Source organism: Coregonus lavaretus (assembly GCF_964263955.1).
Source record: "Coregonus lavaretus genome assembly, chromosome: 17".
Classification (NCBI taxonomy): domain Eukaryota; kingdom Metazoa; phylum Chordata; class Actinopteri; order Salmoniformes; family Salmonidae; genus Coregonus; species Coregonus lavaretus.
The window spans coordinates 12,777,123-12,801,222 of record NC_140004.1 but is presented as its reverse complement, the minus strand read 5'-3'; the positions used below and the strand labels follow the sequence as shown (position 1 = coordinate 12,801,222).

Genomic DNA, 24,100 nt, shown 5'->3' with positions numbered 1-24,100 from the left:
GATTGCGCGATAAACCTTTGGGTGTACCTCCCAGGAGTCGCAGGCTGAAACGGAGGCTATGGAAACATACGTCACCGAGTCCCTGCGCCAGGGGTATATACGTCCCTCCACTTCACCTGCTTCCTCGAGTTTCTTCTTTGTGAAGAAGAAAGATGGCGGTTTACGCCCGTGCATTGATTATCAACCACTGAATAAGGTGACGGTACGATTTACTTATCCTCTTCCCCTCATTCCTTCAGTGATTGAGTCAATGCATGGGGCCCGTTTTTCACCAAATTAGACCTCAGGAGTGCCTACAACCTTGTGCGTATTCGGGAAGGGGATGAGTGGAAAACAGCATTCAGCACAACCTTGGGGCATTATGAATACCTGGTGATGCCCTACGGTTTGATGAATGCTCCATCCGTTTTCCAGTCCTTTGTGAACGAGGTGTTTCGGGACATGCTTGGTCACGGTGTGGTGGTCTACATTGATGACATCCTGGTGTATTCCTCTATGCGCGCCGAGCATGTGTCCCTGGTTTGCAAGGTACTGGTCCGACTGCTGGAAAATGATATTTATGCCAAGGCAGAGAAGTGTGAGTTTTTCCAGCAGTCAATCTCCTTCCTCAGATACCGCATTACTACCACAGATGTGGAGATGGAGGGAGATCGCATTTCAGCCGTGCGTAATTGGCCGACTCCAACCACGGTGAAGGAGGTGCAGCGCTTCCTTGGCTTTGCCAACTACTATCGGAGATTTATTCGGGGCTTTGGCAAGGTCGCAGCTCCCATTACCTCCTTGTTGAAGGGTGGGCCGTCCCGGCTCCGCTGGTCTGCTGAGGCTGATTTGGCCTTCAGTAGATTGCGGGGTCTGTTCATCTCCGCCCCGGTACTGGCTCACCCCGATCCATCCCTAATGTTCGTAGTGGAGGTGGATGCGTCCGAGGTAGGGATAGGCGCTGTCTTATCCCAACGCTCGGGCACGCCCCCAAGCTCAGCCCCTGTGCCTTCTTTTCGAAGAAGCTCAGCTTGGCGGAGCAGAACTACGGCGTTGGTGATCGGGAGCTGCTGGCTGTTGTCCAAGCTTTGACGGTGTGGAGGCATTGGCTCGAAGGGGCGAAACACCCTTTCCTCGTCTGGACAGACCACCGTAACCTGCAGTACATTCGGGCAGTGAGGAGGCTGAATCCTCGCCAGGCCAGGTGGGCCCTCTTCTTCACCCGGTTTGATTTCACACTTTCATACATTCCGGGTACGAAGAACGTGAAGGCAGACGCACTGTCTTGGCTGTATGACACAGAGGAGAGGCCCAGAGACAACACCCCCATACTCCCGGCCTCATGCATTGTGGCGCCGGTAGTATGGTCGATGGACGCGGATATAGCGCAGTCATTACGCACAGATCCATCTCCGCCGCTGTGTCCAGCTGGGCTGCAGTACGTGCCTGCGCTTATCCGTGATCGTCTGATCTACTGGGCACACATGTCACCCTCCTCTGGTCATCCAGGTATCGGTCGTACAATGCGCTGCCTGACCGAGAAGTACTGGTGGCCTACCTTGGCTAAGGACGTGAGGGTGTATGTTTCCTCCTGATCAGTGTGCGCCCAGAGTAAGGCACCTAGGCACCTCCCAGCGGGTAAGCTACAACCTTTACCAGTTCCACAACGACCATGGTCTCACCTTAGTATAGATTTTCTTACTGATCTTCCCCTCTCCCAAAGTAACACCACTATCCTGGTCGTTGTGGATCGCTTTTCGAAGTCCCGCCGCCTCCTTCCTCTGCCCGGTCTCCCCACGGCCCTACAAACTGCAGAGGCTCTGTTTACTCACGTCTTCTGGCACTACAGGGTACCAGAGGATATAGTGTCCGACCGAGGTTCCCAGTTCACTTCTAGAGTCTGGAAGGCGTTCATGGAACGTCTGGGGGTCTCAGTCAGCCTGACTTCTGGATTTCACCCCAAGAGTAATGGGCAGGTGGAAAGGGTGAATCAAGATGTGGGTAGGTTCCTGTGGACCTACTGTCAGGACCGGCCGGGGGAGTGGTTGGTGTTCCTGCCATGGGCAGAATACGCTCAGAACTCTCTCTGCCACTCCTCCACTAACCTAACACCCTTCCAATGTGTTTTGGGTTACCAACCAGTCCTGGGACCGTGGCACCAGAGCCAGACTGAGGCTCCTGCGGTGGATGACTGGTTTCGGCGCGCGGAGGAGACTTGGGACGCTGCCCACGTTCGCCTCCAGCGCGCCGTGCGCCGCCACCGCAGGGAGGCCCCGGTTTTCGTACCAGGGCATCGGGTCTGGCTCTCGACCCGGAATCTACCCCTCCGCCTGCCCTGCCGGAAACTGAGCCCACGATTTGTGCGGACGTTTAAAGTTCTGAGGAGGATAAACAAGGTTACATACAGGTTGTTACTCCCCCCTGATTACCGTATTAACCCCTCGTTTCATGTGTCTCTCCTCAGGCCGGTGGTAGCTGGTCCGCTCCAGGAGTCTGAGGTGCGGGAGGATCCTCCACCTCCTCTGGACATCGAGGGGGCCCCGGCTTACAAGGTCCGTTCCATACTGGATTTGAGGCGTCGGGTGGGGGGCCTTCAGTATCTCGTGGAGTGGGAGGGGTACGGTCCAGAGGAACGGTGCTGGGTCCCAAGGAGGGACATCCTCGATCCTTCCCTGTTGAGGGATTTCCACCGTCGCCATCTTACTCGCCCTGCTCCGCATCCTCCTGGCCTTCCCCGAGGCCGGGGTCAGCGCACTGCTGGAGCCACGCGTCAAGGGGGGGGGGGTGTACTGTTACGACTTCCGCCAAGGCTGCCTCCCCTCCTTGTTCGGGGAGGTTTCGGCTTTTGTCGTCACCGGCTTACTAGCTACTGCCGATCCCATTCTCATCACTCCACTTGTCATGTCTTATATTGTCAATCACACACACCTGGTGTTCATTCCCCTAATTAGTATGTGTATAAGTGTTCCCTCTGTTCCCCTTGTCTTTTTTAGTGATTGTTTATTGTGAGAGCGAGTAGCTCGGTTGAGCCACTCTTCCATTTGTATTTGCCAAGGTGGAATATTTTCCCTTGTTATAGTTTCGTTTTGACGCTGGGTGCGTTTTATTTATGTAAACGGAATAAACTCTGGACTTCGGTGTTTTACCTCCTGCGCCTGACTTCATTCACACCTCGTCACAGAGTAAGTGAAGGATACATGAACGAAAAGGACACAGCATGAGAAATATCTCTCCTCTCTCCCTCCTCTCATATATTCTCATCCTCCTATTCAGAAGAGTACTCTCAAAGTAACCACATCGCCTCTCTTTCCACTTCCTCTCTCATTCCCTTTCTCTCTCTGAGACTAGTGCATGATTGCAAACAACAGAGAGCTGTGGCCGCCACCGGAGACCGGAGAGTTGTGCTTCCATCTGCAGTCTCACTCTATTATCTGGCTGGCTATGTGGAGAGACGGGAGTCAGACTGTTCTTCAAGGCTTCCTGTAGTCGTCTGCCCTTGGACACATATGAACAAGGGTATGTGAGGAAGAGTTGTTTAAAGGGGGACAAGGGGAGATGACAAGCGCATAAATAAGGGATGAGTCCATGAGTGGACTAGAGGACAGGGGGATGGATGACCATGGCTGTGACGTTCTGGCTCCGGGACTCGTAGTAGTGAGCCAGGGTTGTCATTTTCGTTTGGGTGTAGTTCTATGTGGGATCTAGTTGTTTCATTTCTATGTTTGGTTTTGATGTTGATTTAGTCATATGACTCCCAATCGGAGGTAACGAGTGTCAGCTGTCGGCTCGTTATCTCTGATTGGGAGCCATATTTAAACTGTGTGGTTTCTCCTTGGTTTGTAGGTTTTTGTTCCATGTTTCTGTCAGTGTTACAGAGGACTTCACTATCGTCATTTGTTGTTTTTCGTGGTTGCTTTATTTAAATAAAGTCATCATGTTCACTCCACACGCTGCGTATTGGTCCGCTTCCTCAGACGATCGTGACAGAAAAACCCACCATAAAGGGACCAAGCAGCGCGTCCAGGAACAAAGGGTCTGGACATGGATGGAACTGTTGGACGGTAAAGGGTCCTGGACTTGGGAGGAGATCCTGGATGGTATGGATCGCCGACCATGGAACGAGACGGTGGAGAGGCGACGGCGAGAGGAGCAACGGCATCGGCAGGGCCATCGTCGGAAGGACGAGAGGCAACCCCAAAAAGTTTTTTGGGGGGGGCACATGGCTTGGGCGACTGAGCAGCAGGAGGCTGCCACAAGGCAGATTCAGAAGGCTACTAGGTTAAGGGGGCTGACGGAGGCAGAGAAGGGACGGATTCAGGAGGCTACCAGGTTAAGGGGGTCACTGGCCAAAGTAGGGAAAGGAGATGTAGAGGCACAGCGTGAGAGACTGAGGTGTGTATCCAGTCCGGTCCGGCCCGTTCCTAATCCCGAGGTACAGCCAGTAGTGTGTGTCCCCAGTACGGTACGGCCTGTTCCGGCCCCTCGCACTAAGTGTACGGTGCGCGTCGCCAGCCCAGCCCGGCCTGTTCCTGAGCCTCATACGAAGCCTACGGTGCGTGTCGCCAGCCCAGCCCGGCCTGTTCCGGCCACTCGCACCAGGGATACGGTGCGCTTCGCCAGCCCGGCCCGGCCTGTTCCGGCCACTCGCACCAGGGATACGGTGCGCGTCGCCAGCTCAGCCCGGCCTGTTCCTACTCCACGCACCAGGGATACGGTGCGCTTCGCCAGCCCGGCCCGGCCTGTTCCGGCCACTCGCACCAGGGATACGGTGCGCGTCGCCAGCCCAGCCCGGCCTGTTCCTACTCCACGCACCAGGGATACGGTGCGCTTCGCCAGCCCGGCCCGGCCTGTTCCGGCCTCTCGCACCAGAGATACGGTGCGCGTCGCCAGCCCAGCCCGGCCTGTTCCTGCTCTCCGCACTAGGCCTACGGTGCGTCCCCAGGGCCAAGCATGCCCTGTTGCTTCTCCCCGCACTAGCCCTGAGATGCGTGTCCTCAGCCCGGTACCTCCAGTTCCGGCACCACGCATCAGGCCTACGGTGCGTCCCCAGGGCCAAGCATGCCCTGTTGCTTCTCCCCGCACTAGCCCTGAGATGCGTGTCCTCAGCCCGGTACCTCCAGTTCCGGCACCACGCACCAGGCCTACGGTGCGCCTCAGACGGCCAGAACTGCCCGTCTGCCCAACGGGGCCTGAACTGTCCGTCTGCCCAACGCCGTCTGAACTGCCCGTCTGTACTGAGCCTGCAAAGCCGCCCGTCTGCCATGAGCCTTCAGAGCCGTCCGCCAGACCGGAGCCGCTAGAGCTCTCCGCCAGACAGGATCAGCCAGAGCCTTCCGCCAGACAGGATCAGCCAGAGCCTTACGCCAGACAGGATCAGCCAGAGCCTTCCGCCAGACAGGATCAGCCAGAGCCTTCCGCCAGACAGGATCAGCCAGAGCCTTCCGCCAGACAGGATCAGCCAGAGCCTTCCGCCAGACAGGATCAGCCAGAGCCTTCCGCCAGACAGGATCAGCCAGAGCCTTCCGCCAGACAGGAGCAGCCAGAGCCTTCCGTCAGACCGGATCAGCCAGAGCCTTCCGCCAGACGGGATCAGCCAGAGCCTTCCGCCAGACGGGATCAGCCAGAGCCTTCCGCCTGCCATGAGCAGCCAGATCCGTCAGCCAGCCATGAGCAGCCAGATCCGTCAGCCAGCCATGAGCCGTCCAGCCAGGATCCGCCAGAGCCGTCCAGCCAGGATCCGCCAGAGCCGTCCAGCCAGGATCCGCCAGAGCCAGCCAGCCAGGATCCGCCATTTAGTCAGGTGCTGCCCCTTAGTCCAGTGCTGCCCCTTAGTCCAGTGCTGCCCCTTAGTCCGGTGCTGTCCCTCAGCCTGGTGCTGCCTCTTAGTCCGGTGCTGCCCCTTAATCCAGGTGGGTTTAAGTGGAGGGTGGTCATTGGGAGGAGGTTAAGAAAGCGGGTAGTAACTATAGTGGGGTGGTGGTCAAGCCCGGAGCCGGAACCGCCTCCGGGGAGCAACACCCACCCAGCCCTCCCCTATTGTGGGGTTGTGAGGCGCGGTCGCAGTCCGCGCCTTTAGGGGGGGGTACTGTGACGTTCTGGCTCCGGGACTCGTAGTAGTGAGCCAGGGTTGTCATTTTCGTTTGGGTGTAGTTCTATGTGGGATCTAGTTGTTTCATTTCTATGTTTGGTTTTGATGTTGATTTAGTCATATGACTCCCAATCGGAGGTAACGAGTGTCAGCTGTCGGCTCGTTATCTCTGATTGGGAGCCATATTTAAACTGTGTGGTTTCTCCTTGGTTTGTGGGTTTTTGTTCCATGTTTCTGTCAGTGTTACAGAGGACTTCACTATCGTCATTTGTTGTTTTTCGTGGTTGCTTTATTTAAATAAAGTCATCATGTTCACTCCACGCGCTGCGTATTGGTCCGCTTCCTCAGACGATCGTGACAATGGCTAGATGATCTAACGGCTATTCCTATGTTCATATGAATCAAATAAAATAAAATAAATTTTTATTGGTCGCATACAAAGATTTTATTACAGCAGCGAAATGCTTATATTTGTAGCTACAACAGTGCAGTAATACCTAACGATACAAAACAATACACACATCCCCAAAATGTATATAATGGTGTGTATAGACAGTATGGACAGTATATGAATAGAAAAGGTGAGTACAGCAGTAGTTATATAGGATGAGCCTTGACTAGAATACAGTATATACATATGAAGTGGATAAAACACTTCATATGTATGGCGGCAGGTAGCTTAGTATGTAGGAGCGTTGTGCCAGTAACCGAAAGGTCGCTGGTTCTAATCCCCGAGCCGACTAGGTGAAAAATCTGTCGATGTGCCCTTGAGCAAGGCACTTAACCCTAATTGCTCCTGTAAGTCGCTCTGGATAAGAGTGTCCGCTAAATGACTTAAATGTAATTAAGTGACCAGTGTTCAGTGTCTATGTACTGTACATTGGGCAGCAGTCTCTATGGTGCAGAGTACCGGGTGGTAGCTGGCTAGTAACAGTGACTAACGTTCAGGGCAGGGTACTGGGCGGAGGCCGGCTAGTGGTGAGTGTTTAATCTGATGTCGTGGAGATAGAAGCTGTTTCTCAGTCTCTCTGTCCCAGCTTTGATGCACTTGTACTGTCTCCGCCTTCTAGATGGAGCAGGGAGAACAGGCCGTGGCTGAGGTCCTTGATGATATTTTTGGCCTTCCTGTGACACTGGGTGCTGTAGATGTCCTAGAGGGCAGGCAGTGTGCCCCCGGTGATGCGTTGGGCTGACCGCACCACCCTCTGGAGAGCCCTGCGGTTGCCGACAGTGCAATTGCCGTACCAGGCGGTGATTCAGACAGACAGGATGCTCTCAATGGTGCATCTGTAGAAGGGTCTTACTGGCCAATACGAATTTCTTCAGCCTCCTTCACCACACTGTCTGTGTGAATGGACCATTTCTGGTTGTCAGTGATGTGCACGCCGAAGAATCTGAAGCTTTTCACCCTGTCCACTGCAGCCCCGTCGATGTGGATGGGGGCGTGCTCGCTCTGCTGTCTCCTGAAGTCCACTATCAGCTCCTTCATGTTTTTTTTGATTTACCCCTTTTCTCCCCAATTTCGTGATATCCAATTGTGATCTTGTCTCATCACTGTAACTCCCCAACGGGCTCGGGAGAGGTGAAGGTCGAGTCATGCGTCCTCCGAAACATGGCCTGCAAAACCACGCTTCTTAACACCCGCCCGCTTAACCCGGAAGCCAGCCTACAGGTGCCCGGCCCGCCACATGGAGTCGCTAGAGCGGAATGAGCCAAGTAAGGCCCCCCCGGCCAAGCCGGTTCTGACATAGCCTGGGATCGAACCCGGGTCTGTAGTGAAGCCTCAAACACTGCGATGCAGTGCCTTAGACCGCTGCGCCACTCAGGAGGCCCCTCAGCTCCTTCATTTTGTTGACTTTGAGGGAGAGGTTTTTTTCCTGGCACCATTCAGTCAGGGCCCTCACCTCCTCCCTGTAGGTTGTCTCGTCACTGTTGGTAATCAGGCCTACCACTGTTGTGTTGTCAGCAAACTTGATGATTGAGTTGGAGACGTGAGTGGCCACGCAGTCATGTGTGAACAGGGAGGGGTCTGAGAACGCACCCTTGTGGGGCCCCCATGTTGAGGATCAGTGTGGCGGAGGTGTTGTTGACTACCCTCACCACCTGGGGTCGGCCCGTCAGGAAGTCCAGGACCCAGTTGCACAGGGCGGGGTTCAGACCCAGGTGATGAGAGTGATGAGCACTATGATGTTGAAGACTGAGGGATCTCTCTTACGTAGTTTGTAACACAATGTTGAAAACAATAATCCATACTTTATCAGTAAGAAAGACCAAGGGGATGATTGAAGAATACTGTAAGAAGATAAGAGGAAGACGGGAAGAAGGAGATGGGAGGATGTTGATGCAGTGCAGTTGTTATTAGAGGAAGCTGGTCAGGGATATTTGCATCTCCAGCTGCTGCCAGACAATGTCAGGAGGAGAGAAGCATGTACTGTATCTAATCTGGAATGTGAATGTGCTGGCCACAGCCACTATAAACAGCACTTCACCCAAAGCCCTGTCTCTATCTATTTATTCTCTTTACCCTCAGCTGGAGCTGAGCTGTCCCTTTGATATTCATTCACAATAGCACACGAGGCGACACAGCCTCATGTAATATGGAGTGGGAGGGAGTATTCGCTGAAAAATAAGCACTGTTTTAGTTTAAGCTACAGGAGAGATGTGAGGAGAATGTTTTAGTCATTAGATCTAATAGGAGCCAATTTCTTCCTTGACTTAACTCCATTGGTCCCAGGCCTCCCACAGTGAAAAAGCTGAAATTCACCACGTTCATTCATCTGCTTGCTCTGCCCTCATACTATATTTAGCCTCACATTGAAGTGTTTTACCATTTTCTTTTCAGGACAACCAGGGCTACTAGTAGACATACCTTAACATAAACAGTAGCATTCAAATGTCAATAAATAACTAAGGTCCGCCAAGCAAAAAACGGATAGAAAATGTATTCATAAGTATGCTACAGAAAAGTAGAGAAATGGTTTGCTCAGTGTGAAATGAATATCCAACTAGTCACTGACAACTGTGTGGCGTGTGGAGTTGTGACAGCAACTATGTGATCTTATTACAGTTTTATAGACACTATGTCCTGGGATTTCCTATAATCTTATATGTAGAAGAACCTCTTACTTTCTATTAACTCTTGTGTGGCTTGTGAGTGTCATAGAGCAAATGTGCGTATTTGTGAGAGTCTCAGCTTTTCATAGATGGTTCATAATAGGTTGTAGCTCAAACCATTCTGACTTTACATACATTTTTGTGAGAATAACTCTTTTCGGGATCCGTCCTTGTCCCACAAACACTGCTCTAGCTCAGCCCCCGTTAATCACACAGACTGATATTTTATTTAGTCCAGGGGAGGGTCATGCAATTTGTTATCGATTAAATGTCATATTGCTCAGGGTTTGAGAATTAGTTGCTTATTATAGTATCTCATGTGTGCCCGATGATGCCCCTCATCCCTGATTCTCTGCTGGGCACGCAATATCAAGTCTAGCTTTTCCTGGAACTCCAAGAGCTAAGTAGCTTTTTTTAAGGAGAGAGGCCAGCAGAGGACATGTGCGTATTGCACAAGAGAAAGAGGCTATAAATTATTAGCTTATTATGAATAACCCATCATTCATTAGCTAAATATAAGGCTAATACTGCATTGAATGTATTACCTGAAAGAGGTAGTCTAGGACATATATACACTGAACAAAAATATAAACGCAACCTGCAACAATTTCAAAGATTTTACTGAGTTACAGTTCATATAAGGATTCAGTCAATTGAACTAAATTAATTAGGCCCTAATCTATGGATTTCACATCACTGGGAATAGAGATATGCATATGTATAGGGGTGTGGATGAAAAAAAAGGCAGTATCTGGTGTGACCACCATTTGCCTCATGCAGTGCGACAAATCTCCTTCGCATAGAGTTGATCAGGCTGTTTATGTTGTCCCACTCCTCTTCAATGGCTGTGCAAAGTTGATGGATATTGGCAGGAACTGGAACACGGTGTCGTACATGTTGATCCAGAACCTTCCAAACATGCTCAATGGGTGACATATCTGATGAGTATGCAGGCCATGGAAGAACTGGGACATTTTCAGCTTCCAGGAATTGTGTACAGATCCTTGCGACTTGGGGCCATGCAATATCATGCTGAAACATGAGGTGATGGCGGCGGATGAATGGCACAAAAATGGGCCTCAGGATCTCATCACGTTATCTCTGTGCATTCAAATTGCCATCGATAAAATGTAGATGTGTTCGTTGTCCATAGCTTATGCCTGCCCAAACCATAACCTAACCACCACCATGGGGCACTCTGTTCACAACGTTGACATCAGCAAATCGCTCGCCCACACGATGCCATACAAGCAGTCTGCCATCTGCCCGGTAGAGTTGAAACCGGGATTAATCTGTGAAGAGCACACTTCTCCAGCAAGCCAGTGGCCATCGAAGGTGAGCATTTGCCGACTGAAGTCAGTTACGACGCTGAACTGCAGTCAGGTCAAGACCCTTGTGAGGACGACGAGCACGCAGATGAGCTTCCCTGAGACGGTTTCTGACAGTTTGTGCAGACATTCTTTGTTTGTGCAATCCCACAGCATCAGCTGTCTGGGTGGCTGGTCTCAGACGATCCCACAGGTGAAGAAGCCTTATGTGGAGGTCGTGGGCTGGCGTAGTTACACGTGGTCTGCGGCTGTGAGGCTGGTTGGACATTCTGCAAAATTCTCTAAAACGACGTTGGAGGTGGCTTATGGTAGAGAAATTAACATTATACTCTCTGGTGGACATTCCTGCAGTCAGCATGCCAATTGCATGCTCCCTCAAAAATTTAGACATCTGTGGCATTGTGTTGTGTGACAAAGTGGCCTTTTATTGTCCCGACACAAGGTGCACCTGTGTAATGATCATGCTGTTTAATCAGCTTCTTGATATGCCACACCTGACAGGTGGATGGATTATCTTGACAAAGGAGAAATGCTCACTAACAGGGATGTAAACAAATTTGTGCAAAACATTTGAGAGAAATAATTTTATGCACTTTAATTTCAGCTCATGAAATATGGTACCAATACTGCATTTATATTTTTTATCAGTATATATATACACACACACTACCGGTCAAAAGTTGTAGAACACCTACTCATTCAAGGATTTTTCTTTATTTTTACTATTTTAATAATAATAATAGTGAAGACATCAAAACTATGAAAGAACACATATGGAATCATGTAGTAACCAAAAAAGTGTTAAACAAATCAAAATATATTTTATATTTGAGATTCTTCAAATAGCCACCCTTTGCCTTGATGACAGTAGCATAATTTAACAGTAGAATTTTACGTCATGCTGTTCATATAAATAATGTATTATAATTTACCGGTTTCTCGCAGTTATTAATTCAAGGAAAAGGGAGTGGGTTTGGGCTGTACATCTCGGTAACCCGGTTCCAGCTATTCAACTCTAGTCACCTTAAATATCTCAGTGTCAGTGAAGAGCTTGGTACTCTATGTTAAGTTAAAACCAGGGCTAGATTTGAGGGGGTATGTGAGGGTATTGTGGCTTTTGTTAAATAAAATGGCTAAAAGCATTGGCCTACCCCTTGTTAGCTTAAGATTTTGAAAACAAATAAATGGACCTGATTATATAAAGCGATCTATAACGACGCTTTAGTCCGCTAGAAACAAGCTGTAAAATGCTGGGGAAAGACTTGACCGATGCATATCGGATATCTTTGGTTTGTCTCTATGATATTCAGAGGCTGCACTACAACCTTCTATAAGAGACAAAACATGTACTTTGCTTGGGAAGTTGCCTAATGTGTGATTCTGTCACCATATATTGACGTTATTTCTACACGCTATTAAACAACATACTAACTCTAAATCAGTCAGTAGCAAGCCAGGTAGCCAAGAAGGAACTAAAATGAATTATTTAGGCTATATTATTATTATTTCAAGGCTATAGCCTGTCATTTAAGCAATCAATTGTGAAGCATTTGTTTCACGCTACAGGCTGGCAGGAGCATTTAGCATTTCAACAACAAATCAACAACAGGACTTCAACAACACGCCTATACGTTTTGCATTTAGGCTGTATAAAATGAAATTGTAAAAAATTATGACTTATAATTAAATAATAATGAAACAAAAAATGCCTTATTAAGCTATAGTCAGTCATTATACAGTGCCTTTGAATTCACTTTTAGAAACACGAGTTTGTCCAGTCTTTGGTTTGAGGATCATGTGGTGAGCTATGCATGCCTGCTGTGTTAAACAATTAATGGCTTTTTCTCAAATTCATTGATGGTCAGATACTTCAGTTGTAACTGGTTCTGTTGCGCAAAATGTTTACAGTCGATAGACAACTTTAGCACTGTTCCAAACTTAGACTATGCTCTTTTTTAACAATAGCCTGTATAGAAATCAAAACATCTCCGGGGCTGCAACTTAAAAAAGATTCTGCTTGTCTCCAGTGATGTAAAATGACGTAGAATTGCATGAAATTTGTTTATGAAGGCAATTTTTCTCAGACCGCAAATAAGATAGATTCATGAAGTGCTTTTATGATAATAGATATATTTTCACCCCTACACTTGTCCGCGGTGGTCTGCGAATCCACAACCTTCTGGCTACTTTGCAATGTAATGCTTACAAAACGAATAACAGTTTCTAAAACTACATATCTAAGGCTCTGGTCTGTCCTAGGACTGAGGGTAAATGTTAGGCATGTTCTCTGCTATATACTTTATTTAATTATTATTTTGGGTATAGGGGAGGGTCCCTTTTTTTTCAAGTGTTCAGGGAGAGTTGGGTAAGGCCTCCTGTAGCTCAGTTGTTAGAGCATGGCGCTTGCAACGCCAGGGTTGTGGGTTCGATTCCCACGGGGGGGCAGAATGAAAAATGTATGCACTCACTAACTGTAAGTCGCTCTGGATAAGAGCGTCTGCTAAATGACAAAAATGTAAAAATATATTTTACTGAAGGAAGAGCCTTCCATTTTCATTTCAGATAGATCCGATTTTCTCCAGGTATCCCTCATTATAAATAACGTACAGTCCCTAACCACATGTTTGCACAGACAGTACGATGGAACCTCGGGGGTAGATCATGGAAATCTATCTCCATGTTCCTTTCATTCCGATGTGTTGCCATTCAAACTAAAATGATTTTTTTACTCATGTCATTATCCTCTTTTGTCTGAGAAACCTTGGGGTATGACACATCCCAGAGGACCCTGCTGAGAGAGAAATTGATGTGTTTATTTATTGACCGTGGACAGGTAATCAAACAAAGAAATGGTCCGCTGTCTAAAGCCCTGGGTGGTATTCATTAGGCACAAAATGAAAGCAAACAGTCTGAAATGGGGAGGTACTATTGGAGCTTGTCGAATAAGAAACACTCATTTTTGTTTTCTATTGGATTATATGTCGTTAATTGTGCCCTAATAAATAGGAACCTGGTGCTGTAAATGAGCAGTAAACCAACAGTGTAACTCAACATTCTGGTTGTCGGCTATTCCAACTTAATGAATTCAATGTATCCAGGCTTTGAAAAGGTTTATTTTGGAAATTGTCATTTTGGATGCTGTTAATTTAGGGACGGTTGGGAATGGTTTGTGGATAGTATACTTTTATATATATATATTTTTTTTATTTAACCTTTATTTAACCAGGTAAGCCAGTTGAGAACGAGTTCTCATTTACAACTGCGACCTGGCCAAGATAAAGCAAAGCAGTGCGATAAAAACAACAACACAGAGTTACACATGGGATAAACAAAACGTACAGTCAATAACACAATAGAACATCTATATACAGTGTGTGCAAATGTAGTAAGTTATGGAGGTAAGGCAATAAATAGGCCATAGTGCAAAATAATTACAATTTAGTATTAACACTGGAGTGATAGATGTGCAGAAGATGATGTGCATATAGAGATACTGGGGTGCAAATGAGCAAAATAAGTAACAATATGGGGATGAGGTAGTTGGGTGGGCTAATTACAGATGGGCTGTGTACAGGTGCAGTGATCGGTAAGCAGCTCTGACAACTGATGCTTAAAGTTAGTGAGGGAGATAAGAGTCTCCAGCTTCAGAGATTTTTGCAGTTCGTTCCAGTCATTGGCAGCAGAGAACTGGAAGGACCGGCGGCCAAGTGTTGGCTTTGGGGATGACCAGTGAGATATACCTGCTGGAGAGCATACTACGAGTGGGTGTTGCTATGGTGACCAATGAGCTAAGATAAGGCAGGGATTTATAGATGACCTGGAGCCAGTGGGTTTGGCGACGAATATGTAGTGAGGGCCAGTCAACGAGAGCGTACAGGTCACAATGGTGGGTAGTATATGGGGCTTTGGTGACAAAACGGATGGCACTGTGATAGACTACATCCAATTTGCTGAGTAGAGTGTTGGAGGCTATTTTGTAAATTACATCGCCGAAGTCAAGGATCGGTAGGATAGTCCGTTTTACGAGGGCATGTTTGGCAGCATGAGTGAAGGAGGCTTTGTTGCGAAATAGGAAGCCGATTCTAGATTTAACTTTGGATTGGAGATGCTTAATGTGAGTCTGGAAGGAGAGTTTACGGTCTAACCAGACACCTAGATATTTGTAGTTGTCCACATATTCTAAGTCAGACCCGCCGAGAGTAGTGATTCTAGTCGGGCGGGCGGGTGCAAGCAGCGTTCGATTGAAGAGCATGCATTTAGTTTTACTAGCGTTTAAGAGCAGTTGGAGCCTACGGAAGGAGTGTTGTATGGCATTAAAGCTCGTTTGGAGGTTTGTTAACACAGTGTCCAATGAAGGGCCAGATATATACAAAATGGTGTCGTCTGCGTAGAGGTGGATCTGAGAGTCACCAGCAGCAAGAGCAACATCATTGATATACACAGAGAATAGAGTCGGCCCGAGAATTGAACCCTGTGGCACCCCCATAGAGACTGCCAGAGGTCCAGATAACAGGCCCTCCGATTTGACACATTGAACTCTATCTGAGAAGTAGTTGGTGAACCAGGCGAGGCAGTCATTTGAGAAACCAAGGCTATTTAGTCTGCCAATAAGAATGCGGTGATTGACAGAGTCGAAAGCCTTGGCCAGGTCGATGAAGACGGCTGCACAGTATTCTCTTTTATTGATCGCTATAATATTGGTTTGGGGATGGTGAGTTGGTTGTTGATGGTTTGTATGTTAGGATGCTGTTAATTACGCTATGAATGGCCAGTTAAGATGCTGTTATGACGAATGGGCGTCCCTTTGCCTCCCCAGCCCCCTTTATATGAGCCCAGGCATAGGATGACAAAGGGAAGCCGATAAGTCACATGACAGGATGGACAAAGGCTGCAAGTCTCTACCTGCTTCCTGTTGACTTCACAGTTGCCATTGGTGGGTGTCATCTCAGCCTCTGGACTAGGGTTATAGCCTTTTCTGTTTGACAGGATAAAAACCAGAGCAGTGACTGCTATACACTGACGGTACAAAACATTAAGAACATTAATTGGTGTGGAAGAACTTGACTGGCCTGCACAGAGCCCTGACCTCAACCCCATCGAACACCTTTGGGATGAATTGGAACACCGACTGCGAGCCAGGCCTAATCGCCCCAACATCAGTGCCCTACCTCACTAATGCTCTTGTGGCTGAATGGAAGCAAGTCCCCGCAGCAATGTTCCAACATCTAGTGGAAAGCCTTCCCAGAAGTGTGGAGGCTGTTATAGCAGCAAAGGGGGGACCAACTCCATACTAATAACTATGATTTTGGAATGAGATGTTCGACGAGCAGATGTCCACATACTTTTGGTCATGTACTGTACTGTAGCAGTAAGGACAAAAATAATTGTTAATTAAATAATTTTTTTATATTTTCTTTTGATACTTCAATGGGTCTTAAAACTCAAAATCAAATAGCTAAATAATCCTTGGTGTAACCTTCTTAATACAATTCCATATAACTTAGTAGAACCCCTCTCCCCCGGCTTAGACAGGGCTTAGACTCTTCTGGGTTAAAGTCATCATCTTTTCTCTGCTCAGGCAGTAGCAGCCAAACAGTCACACAACATTCTCTGTGCTCACCTACTGTACTGACTTTAGTCATCCTATTTAGTAAGGCTAGCTTGCCTAAGCATGCTGCAGAGCTGTCTGACGAAATCATTTGACTAGTTCTTCAAAGTAGATAAGGCATACTTTCACGAACTCTCTATCCCTCTCTATCATAGTTGTGTTGTGTACATTCCTCTCTCATGCTGTCTATGCGGTCTTTGTGTATATAGCCAAACATAGCAGGCGTAAAAGTGGCGTAAAAGTGGCGTAAAGGTGGCGTAAAAGTGTATCCATCTTGGTGCTGAGCGATTAATGTCGGTTAATTGCTCAGCACTACACAAGAATGAAGCTATATACAGGGAGTACCAGTACCAGATCAATGTACAGGGGTACGAGGTATTTGAGGAAGATATGTACATAAAGGTAGGAGTAAAGGCTGGTTTACAGTCCGTCTAGCGCATGTCTGTAGACAATTGTTGCTGCGACATCATGAACATTCTATTGTCGTCCGACATCAAACTTGTTGTTGTTGTTATGAAAAATTATAAACACAAAATGACAGCCTGTGCATGACAGCAGCCCGGTGCTCCAAATAGCATACTTTCTCTATTTTAACACCAATAAACCCATCTGTTTAAAAATGAATTCAGTAAATGTCAACCTAGCAAGCCAGGCAACTAAAGGCAATTTTCTAAACAATATTTTGGTTTGTTGTTAGCTAGTTTACTAGCTAGCTAGCTGGCTAGCCAGTTCAAATAATAACCAGAGTATAGCTGACAACGTCTTAACTTTAGCTACTTTTAATTCATTATTACAGCAAAATAAACCCACAACAACATAATTATTTATAAGGTAATGGCGAGCTTACAGAAAATAACTTACTGCCACAGTGTGACGAAATAAAAGTTGGCAATTCTATCTGAGAATTTTAAAACTCCTGCATCATCTTGTCACAGGAGTATTTGAAGTGGTTGTTATGGCAGTCCGGTAACCACAACAACGGACGTCGCAGAGACTTGAACTTTTTTCATGTCTGTGCAACAAGGAAACTGACAGTCGCAGCGACGGTCTACAGACATTCAACCAGAGTATAAATTAAATGTCGTTTTGAGCAGCAAATCAAAATATATTTTATATTGGAGATTATTCAAATAGCCACCCTTTGCCTTGATGACAGTTTTGCACACTCATGGCATTCTCCCAACCAGCTTCACCTGTAATGCTTTTCCAACAGTCTTGAAGGAGTTCCCACATATGCTGAGCACTTGTTGGCTGCTTTTCCTTCACTCTGCGGTCCGACTCATCCCAAACCATCTCAATCAGGGGATTGTGGAGGCCAAGTCATCTGATGCAGCACTCTATCACTCTCCTTCTTGGTAAAATAGCCCTTACACAGCCTGGAGGTGTGTTGGGTCATTGTCCTTTTGAAAAACAAATGATAGTCCCTCTAAGCCCAAACCAGATGGGATGGCGTATCGCTGCAGAATGCTGTGGTAGTCATGCTGGTTAAGTGTGCCTTGAATTGTAAATAAATCACAGACAGTGTCACCAGCAAAGCACCCCCACACCATAACACCTCCTCCTCCATGCTTTACGGTGGGAAATACACATGCGGAGATCAACCGTTCACCCACGTCGCGTCTCACAAAGACACAGCGGTTGGAACCAAAAATCTCAAATTTGGACTCCAGACCAAAGGACAAATTTCCACCGGTTTAATGTCCATTGCTCGTGTTTCTTGACCCAAGCAAGACTCTTCTTCTTATTGGTATCCTTTAGTAGTGGTTTCTTTGCAGCAATTCGACCATGAAGGCCTGATTCACACAGTCTCCTCTGAACAGTTGATGTTGAGATATGTCTGTTACTTGAACTCTGTTTAGCATTTATTTAGGCAGCAATTTTTGAGGCTGGTAACTCTAATGAACTTATCCTCTGCAGCAGAGGTAACTCTGGGTCTTCCATTCCTGTGGCGGTCCTCATGAGAGCCAGTTTCATCATAGCACTTGATGGTTTTTGCGACTGCACTTGAAGAAACTTTCAAAGTTCTTGAAATGTTCCGTATTGACTGACCTTCATGTCTTAAATGAATGATGGACTGTCGTTTCTCTTTGCTTATTTGAGCTGTTCTTGCCATAATATGGACTTGGTCTTTTACCAAATAGGGCTATCTTCTGTATACCACCCCTACCTTGTCACAACACAATTGATTGGCTCAAACGCATTAAGAAGGAAAGACATTCAACTAATTAACTTTTAACAAGACACTCCTGTTAATTGAAATGCATTCCAGGTGACTACTGGTTGAGAGAATGCAAAGAATGTGCAAAGCTGTCATAAAGGCAAAGGGTGGCTACTTTGAAGAATCTCAAAATTAAAATATATTTTGATTTGTTTAACACTACATGATTCCATATGTGTTATTTCATAGTTTTGATGTCTTCACTATTATTCTACAATGTAGAAAATAGTAAAAATAAAGAAAAACCCTTGAATGAGTAGGTGTTCGAAAACTTTTCACCGGTAATGTATATACTGATAAAACAGTGTCACATCATATAAAGTGATTGTAATGTATGGTGCAGAACATGGTAGGTTATACAGGACATTGTATGGAGCCATTAGGTTCAAGGTGGAGACATAAAGGAGTTTGGATGACTGTGCTAAACAGCATTATTAGAAAAGACTGCAAATGTATCAGTTTAATAAAACAGGATAAGCCTACCGAGGAACCGATTCACTGTTATGGACATAAATTACAGGAAAATATGGGGGATAGCAGTCATATTATGTGATACAGCAGTATTTCCATAAGGTATACTGTGCAAAATGGGAAATATAAATTATTTATGAGCATAGAATACTTAAATAGTCATAAATGAATACAGGGATTTGTTGATAAAACCAGTTGACAGGTACAATCAATCATAGCCAGAATGTGGTTAAAAATAACTGCAGGTTCATTTCTGTCTTTGCTCCATTTCAAATGATTGTGAAGTCTATTTCAAGAGTGGAGGCAATGAGGTGTGTGCATAAAACATACTTTTTATATTTATGCAAATCAGTTTGGTTCTCAGGCTCCGTAATACAGTGGAAATTCAAGTAGGAGAATGTGATGTGACAAGGGCCTAACATAGACAAGCTCACAATCCTTCTTCAGAAATAATGCCGTTGTGGAGGATACACTAACAAACAGACATATATTACGGCTGGGAATTGCAAGGGATGTCACTATACGATATTATCACAATACTTAGGTGCCAATACGATATATATTGCAATTCTTTAAGTATAATGATTCTATATGAATTGCGATTCGATACTGCAATTTTATTGCGATGATGTTCTAAACATATTACTTACTATGTCTGCAGCAGAGGGACAAGAGAGAGCCATGAGAAAAGTGCTGAAAACATATTGGCTCACCATTTGAAAAGAAGATGGAGAACAAGAGAAGGAAAAATACTTGAGTTTTTGCGCAGGTAGAGCCGACTAGCGCAAAAATAATATTGAGAGATATTTCTAAAAATAATGTCCCGATATGTAACTGTATCCATCACTAACAGATCATTTGAAAAAGTTAATTGCGCTCTCATCACCAGCAGTGGCTGTGTTGTGTACCTGTACATACAAGCTCTGCATCAGTGAAACACATGGCAGAACTATTTTGACTGTTTGCTGAGGTTTTCTAGCTCTCTCAAACACACGCACACACACGCACACACACTAGAAGGAGTGGAAAGGGAGGATTACTGGCTTTAGTTGAGGCGATGATGACCTGTGTCAGGAGATTAAATACTTGGTTGAGGGTAAACATCTCCAAGATAGAGAGGGCCACTTTCAAAGCCTTTTGAGGAGAATTACCTCAGGCTTATTCTGACAGAATACCACCATGAATATGAATATGAAATGTTAACCAGGTTGTCTACATGAATGAGTCTGTCATTGGGTCGTAGTAGAATACCAACATCCAGCAAATTTAACAGATGCAGTGTAAATTACTTAGGGAATATGAAAAGAAGGGAAAATACCTGCACAATATTTAATTAACGCACTCTCCCAGAGGTGAATACAGCAACGTTGGGAGGTCATCATTTGAACAGTGTGCACTGTGCAGGTATTTTTCTTTTAAGCCTGTCATTGGCTCTTGCTGTGATTGACAGGGGCAGGCTCCACTCACGTGTGTTGATTTTCTGCAAGGAGATGTGTTTCTCTAGCTGTCTACGGAGTTTGACCTCAGCACCGTACTTCCCTGTGGTCCCATTATCGGCCAAGATGAAATGGGAGTGCAGGCTGTTGAGCACGGTCAGCTTGCTCAGCGGGTTGGACATGGTCTGGTACGGTCGGACCACCTGTTGGACCACGACAAAGTGTTCACCAACACGTTCCGCTTACTCAGAAGGTTAGATAATAAACTGTCGAAGACAATATATTCTCTGGTCAAGTGTATCCTGGGTGTAGTGCTTGAGATCGAAACACCCATACACACAGAAATACAGTAGCAGGCACAAACACACAAATACAGTATGGGGCACACGCATGAATGCACACACACTGTAACTTACGTCTTTTCCCACCAGGTCCTCCTGGTTCTCCACAATGCCCCAGGGGGCAATGCCGATAGTGCAGATCTTCCCCCGGGATTTAGAGGCATGGTCCTTCAGCGCATCACCCACATGCCGGATCACCCCTGAGTGTATGTTTGTGATATATAAGAGAGAGAGAGAGAGAGAGAGAGAGAGAGAGAGAGAGAGAGAGAGAGAGAGAGAGAGAGAGAGAGAGAGAGAGAGAGAGAGAGAGAGAGAGAGAGAGAGAGAGAGAGAGAGAGAGAGAGAGAGAGAGAGAGAGAGAGAGAGAGAGAGAGAGAGAGAGAGAGAGAGAGAGAGAGAGAGAGAGAGAGAGAGAGGTGTGTGAGCAATAATAGATTGTACATGTGAGTGAGAGAGTTTTATGTGTTTTAGACAGAGAGATTAAGAAAGAGTGGCATTTTGTCATTATTGATACGTAATCTTAAATAAATGATTCACCCACTACTAAAAGATAAAGACAGTCAGACACTAACACAGCACCCAGACACAGGGAGACGGACAGGTACCGTATATATCGCTCCCCCCCTTCTCTCAATCTCTCTCCCCCTCTATCTCTCCCCAGTCATGCCTGGAGGGTCACCATGCATCACCCAGGTGGGTGCTATGCATTGGTGGTCGATGAGGTGAGTTTCCCCCTACTATGTAAAGTGCTTTGAGTACCTCAGTTGGTAGAAAAGCGCTATATAAATCCAATCAATTATTATTATCTCATAGTGCCTGACACTCACTATTCTCCTCTTTCCTTCCCTTTTTCTATTCTACTTCTGTTTCTCTCCATCCACTTTCCCCCATTATTTCTCTTCTATATCCAACCTCTGCCCCTCTATTCTCTCTACTTTCTGTCACACCTCTCTCTTCTCTTTCTGTTCATAACCTTTCCCATATATGCAGTAACCCTAACCCTTTTGATTATTCACACACAACACAACACAAAACAAGAGTAGCGACAACCAGAAGCATAGGGTTAATGGGTAACAACGACACAGCACGTGGTTGTTATCAGCCCGCTATGTGGGCCTGGTTTATTCCTCCACCCACCCAGCCCACCTGTGTTGACTCCGCCAGTGAAGATCCAGGCTCCCGTTGTCATGGCAGCCTTGATGAGGCCCTTGCCAAAGACCTGTTTGAGTTTGGGCTGCAGCTCAAAGTTTTGCAGGCCCCCATGCACTGAGATGAGCAGCTTGGGAAGGTCCAACTGCCACTCCTTGGTCATCAGGTGCAGCAGGAGTTCTGGTTTGGTGTCATAGGACACACGCACATACTGCAAATGAACACACAAACAAAACACATTTGTATGTTTGATGTCTTCTCACTTTTCCTATCACAATGCATTTTCTTGTACGTAAAGAAACAGACAAAGAAATGTCTGATATAATATAATCATACTACCAATAGCCGTAATTTTGTTGGTATTGAATCAATGTAAAATATAGATTAAAATGAGAGAGTACAATAAAGCTGTTCAAAACATTTGATTACATACATATAATAAGCTCATTGGAATCGGACTCGTTTTACTCGCATCAAGATATCTGTCTGCAGTCATGTGGATAGGTCCTATCTGTCTGTAGATAACGCTTATGTGACTATGCCCTTATTTATCTATCCATCCTATGTCTATGTAAAGCAATGTTATATCATTCAATCCCATGTATAAAGTGGTCACCATGGCTTTGTTGGAGTGGCCCCCTCCCTGGAACTCAATGGTTCCGAAGGCGTCGGTGGGGCTGAGCTGGGTGTGTTTGCTGACGGACCATTTCTCTGATAGGCTGTCATTCTTAGCCAGACGCTCCGCCTTATCATTCTGACTGGAGGAGATGCCGGGGGGCAGGCCAACGTGCTGACCAATCAGACGGCCGCAGCAGCATCTGGGGAGGGGTGAGAGAGGGAACAGGTGTACAGGTAGTCAGAGGAGGGGCTGGCTTCCTCTTCCTCACTCTCCTCCTCTTTATCTTCCTTCACAACCTCCTCGTCTTCCTCCTCACTCTCCTCGTCTAACTCAGAGGTGAGGTGAAACATTCTGAACATTGCCAATAGACATGTCATGAATAGAGCTGACATGATTCCCGTTTTCTACATATCGGACAATCCGGTTTGTTCTAAAGTTCCCTTTCATCTACTGTGAGAGAACAGATTTCAAAGGCTGTCCACACAAACCCCATGCAGCAGACTCTCTCGCCTTCCTACAAATCTGTTAAACATTTTAATATAGCCATTAGACATACAAATCAAATCAAATTGTATTTGTCACATACACGTGTTTAGCAGATGTTATAGCGGGTGTAGCGAAATGCTTGTGCTTCTAGCTCCGACAGTGCAATAATATCTAACAATTTCACAACATATACCCAATTCACACAAAAAAGTAAGGAATGTTATTTAAGAATATATACATATATGGACAAGCAATGACAGAGCGGCATGGACTAAGATAGAGTAGAATAGTATAGAATAGAATGCAGTATATACATATGAGATGAGTACTGCAAGACATGTAAACATTATTAAAGTGACTAGTGTTCCATTTCTTAAAGTGGCCAGTGATTTCAATAGGCAGCAGCAGCCTCTAATGTGTTAGTGATGGCTATTTAACAGTCTGATGGCCTTGAGATAGAAGCTGTTTTTCATTCTCTCTGTCCCAGCTTTGATGCACCTGTACTGACCTCGCCTTCTGGATGATAGCGGGGTGAACAGGCAGTGGCTCGGGTGGTTGATGTCCTTGATTATCTTTTTGGCCTTCCTGTGACATCGGGTGCTGTATGTGTCTTGGAGGGCGGGTAGTTTAACCCCGGTAATATGTTCTGCAGACCGCACCATCCTCTGGAGAGCCCTGCGGTTGTGGGCGGTGCAGTTGCAGTACCAGGCGGTGATACAGCCCGACAGGATGCTCTCAATTGTGCATCTGTAAAAGTTTGTGAGGGTTTTAGGTGATAAGCCAAATTTCTTCAGCCTCCTGAGGTTGAAGAGGCTGTGTTGCGCCTTCTTCACCACACTGTCTGCGTGGGTGGACCATTTCCGTTTGTTGGTGATGTGTACGCCAAGGAACTTGAAGCTTTCCACCTTCTCCACTGCGGTCCCGTCGATGTGGATAAGGGTCCACTGTTTCCTGAAGTCCACGATCATCTCCTTTGTTTTGTTGATGTTGAGTGAGAGGTTATTTTCCTGGCACCACACTCCCAGAGCCCTCACCTCCTCCCTGTAGGCGGTCTCGTTATTGTTGGTAATCAAACCTACTACTGTTGTGTCGTCTGCAAACTTGATGATTGAGTTGGAGGCGTGCTTGGCCACGCAGTCATGGGTGAACAGGGAGTACAGGAGGGGGCTGAGCACACACCCTTGTGGGGCCCCAGTGTTGAGGATCAGCGAAGTGGAGATGTTGTTTCCTACCTTCACCACCTGGGGGCGGCCCGTCAGGAAG

The 24,100-nt window shown here is 46.5% G+C and overlaps 1 protein-coding gene across 1 annotated transcript in view; it reads right to left on the bottom strand.

The window, feature by feature from the left end:
• The window catches only part of LOC311145177 (transient receptor potential cation channel subfamily M member 3-like), a gene marked incomplete at both ends in the record, with an annotated part of 342,943 nt that overhangs the window by 137,623 nt on the left and 181,220 nt on the right, over nt 1-24,100 (bottom strand). Inside the window, 4 exon segments of the mRNA XM_084181386.1 lie at nt 20,274-20,445; nt 20,659-20,783; nt 21,730-21,943; nt 22,349-22,550. Coding sequence (XP_084037512.1) covers nt 20,274-20,445; nt 20,659-20,783; nt 21,730-21,943; nt 22,349-22,550 — 713 coding nt within the window.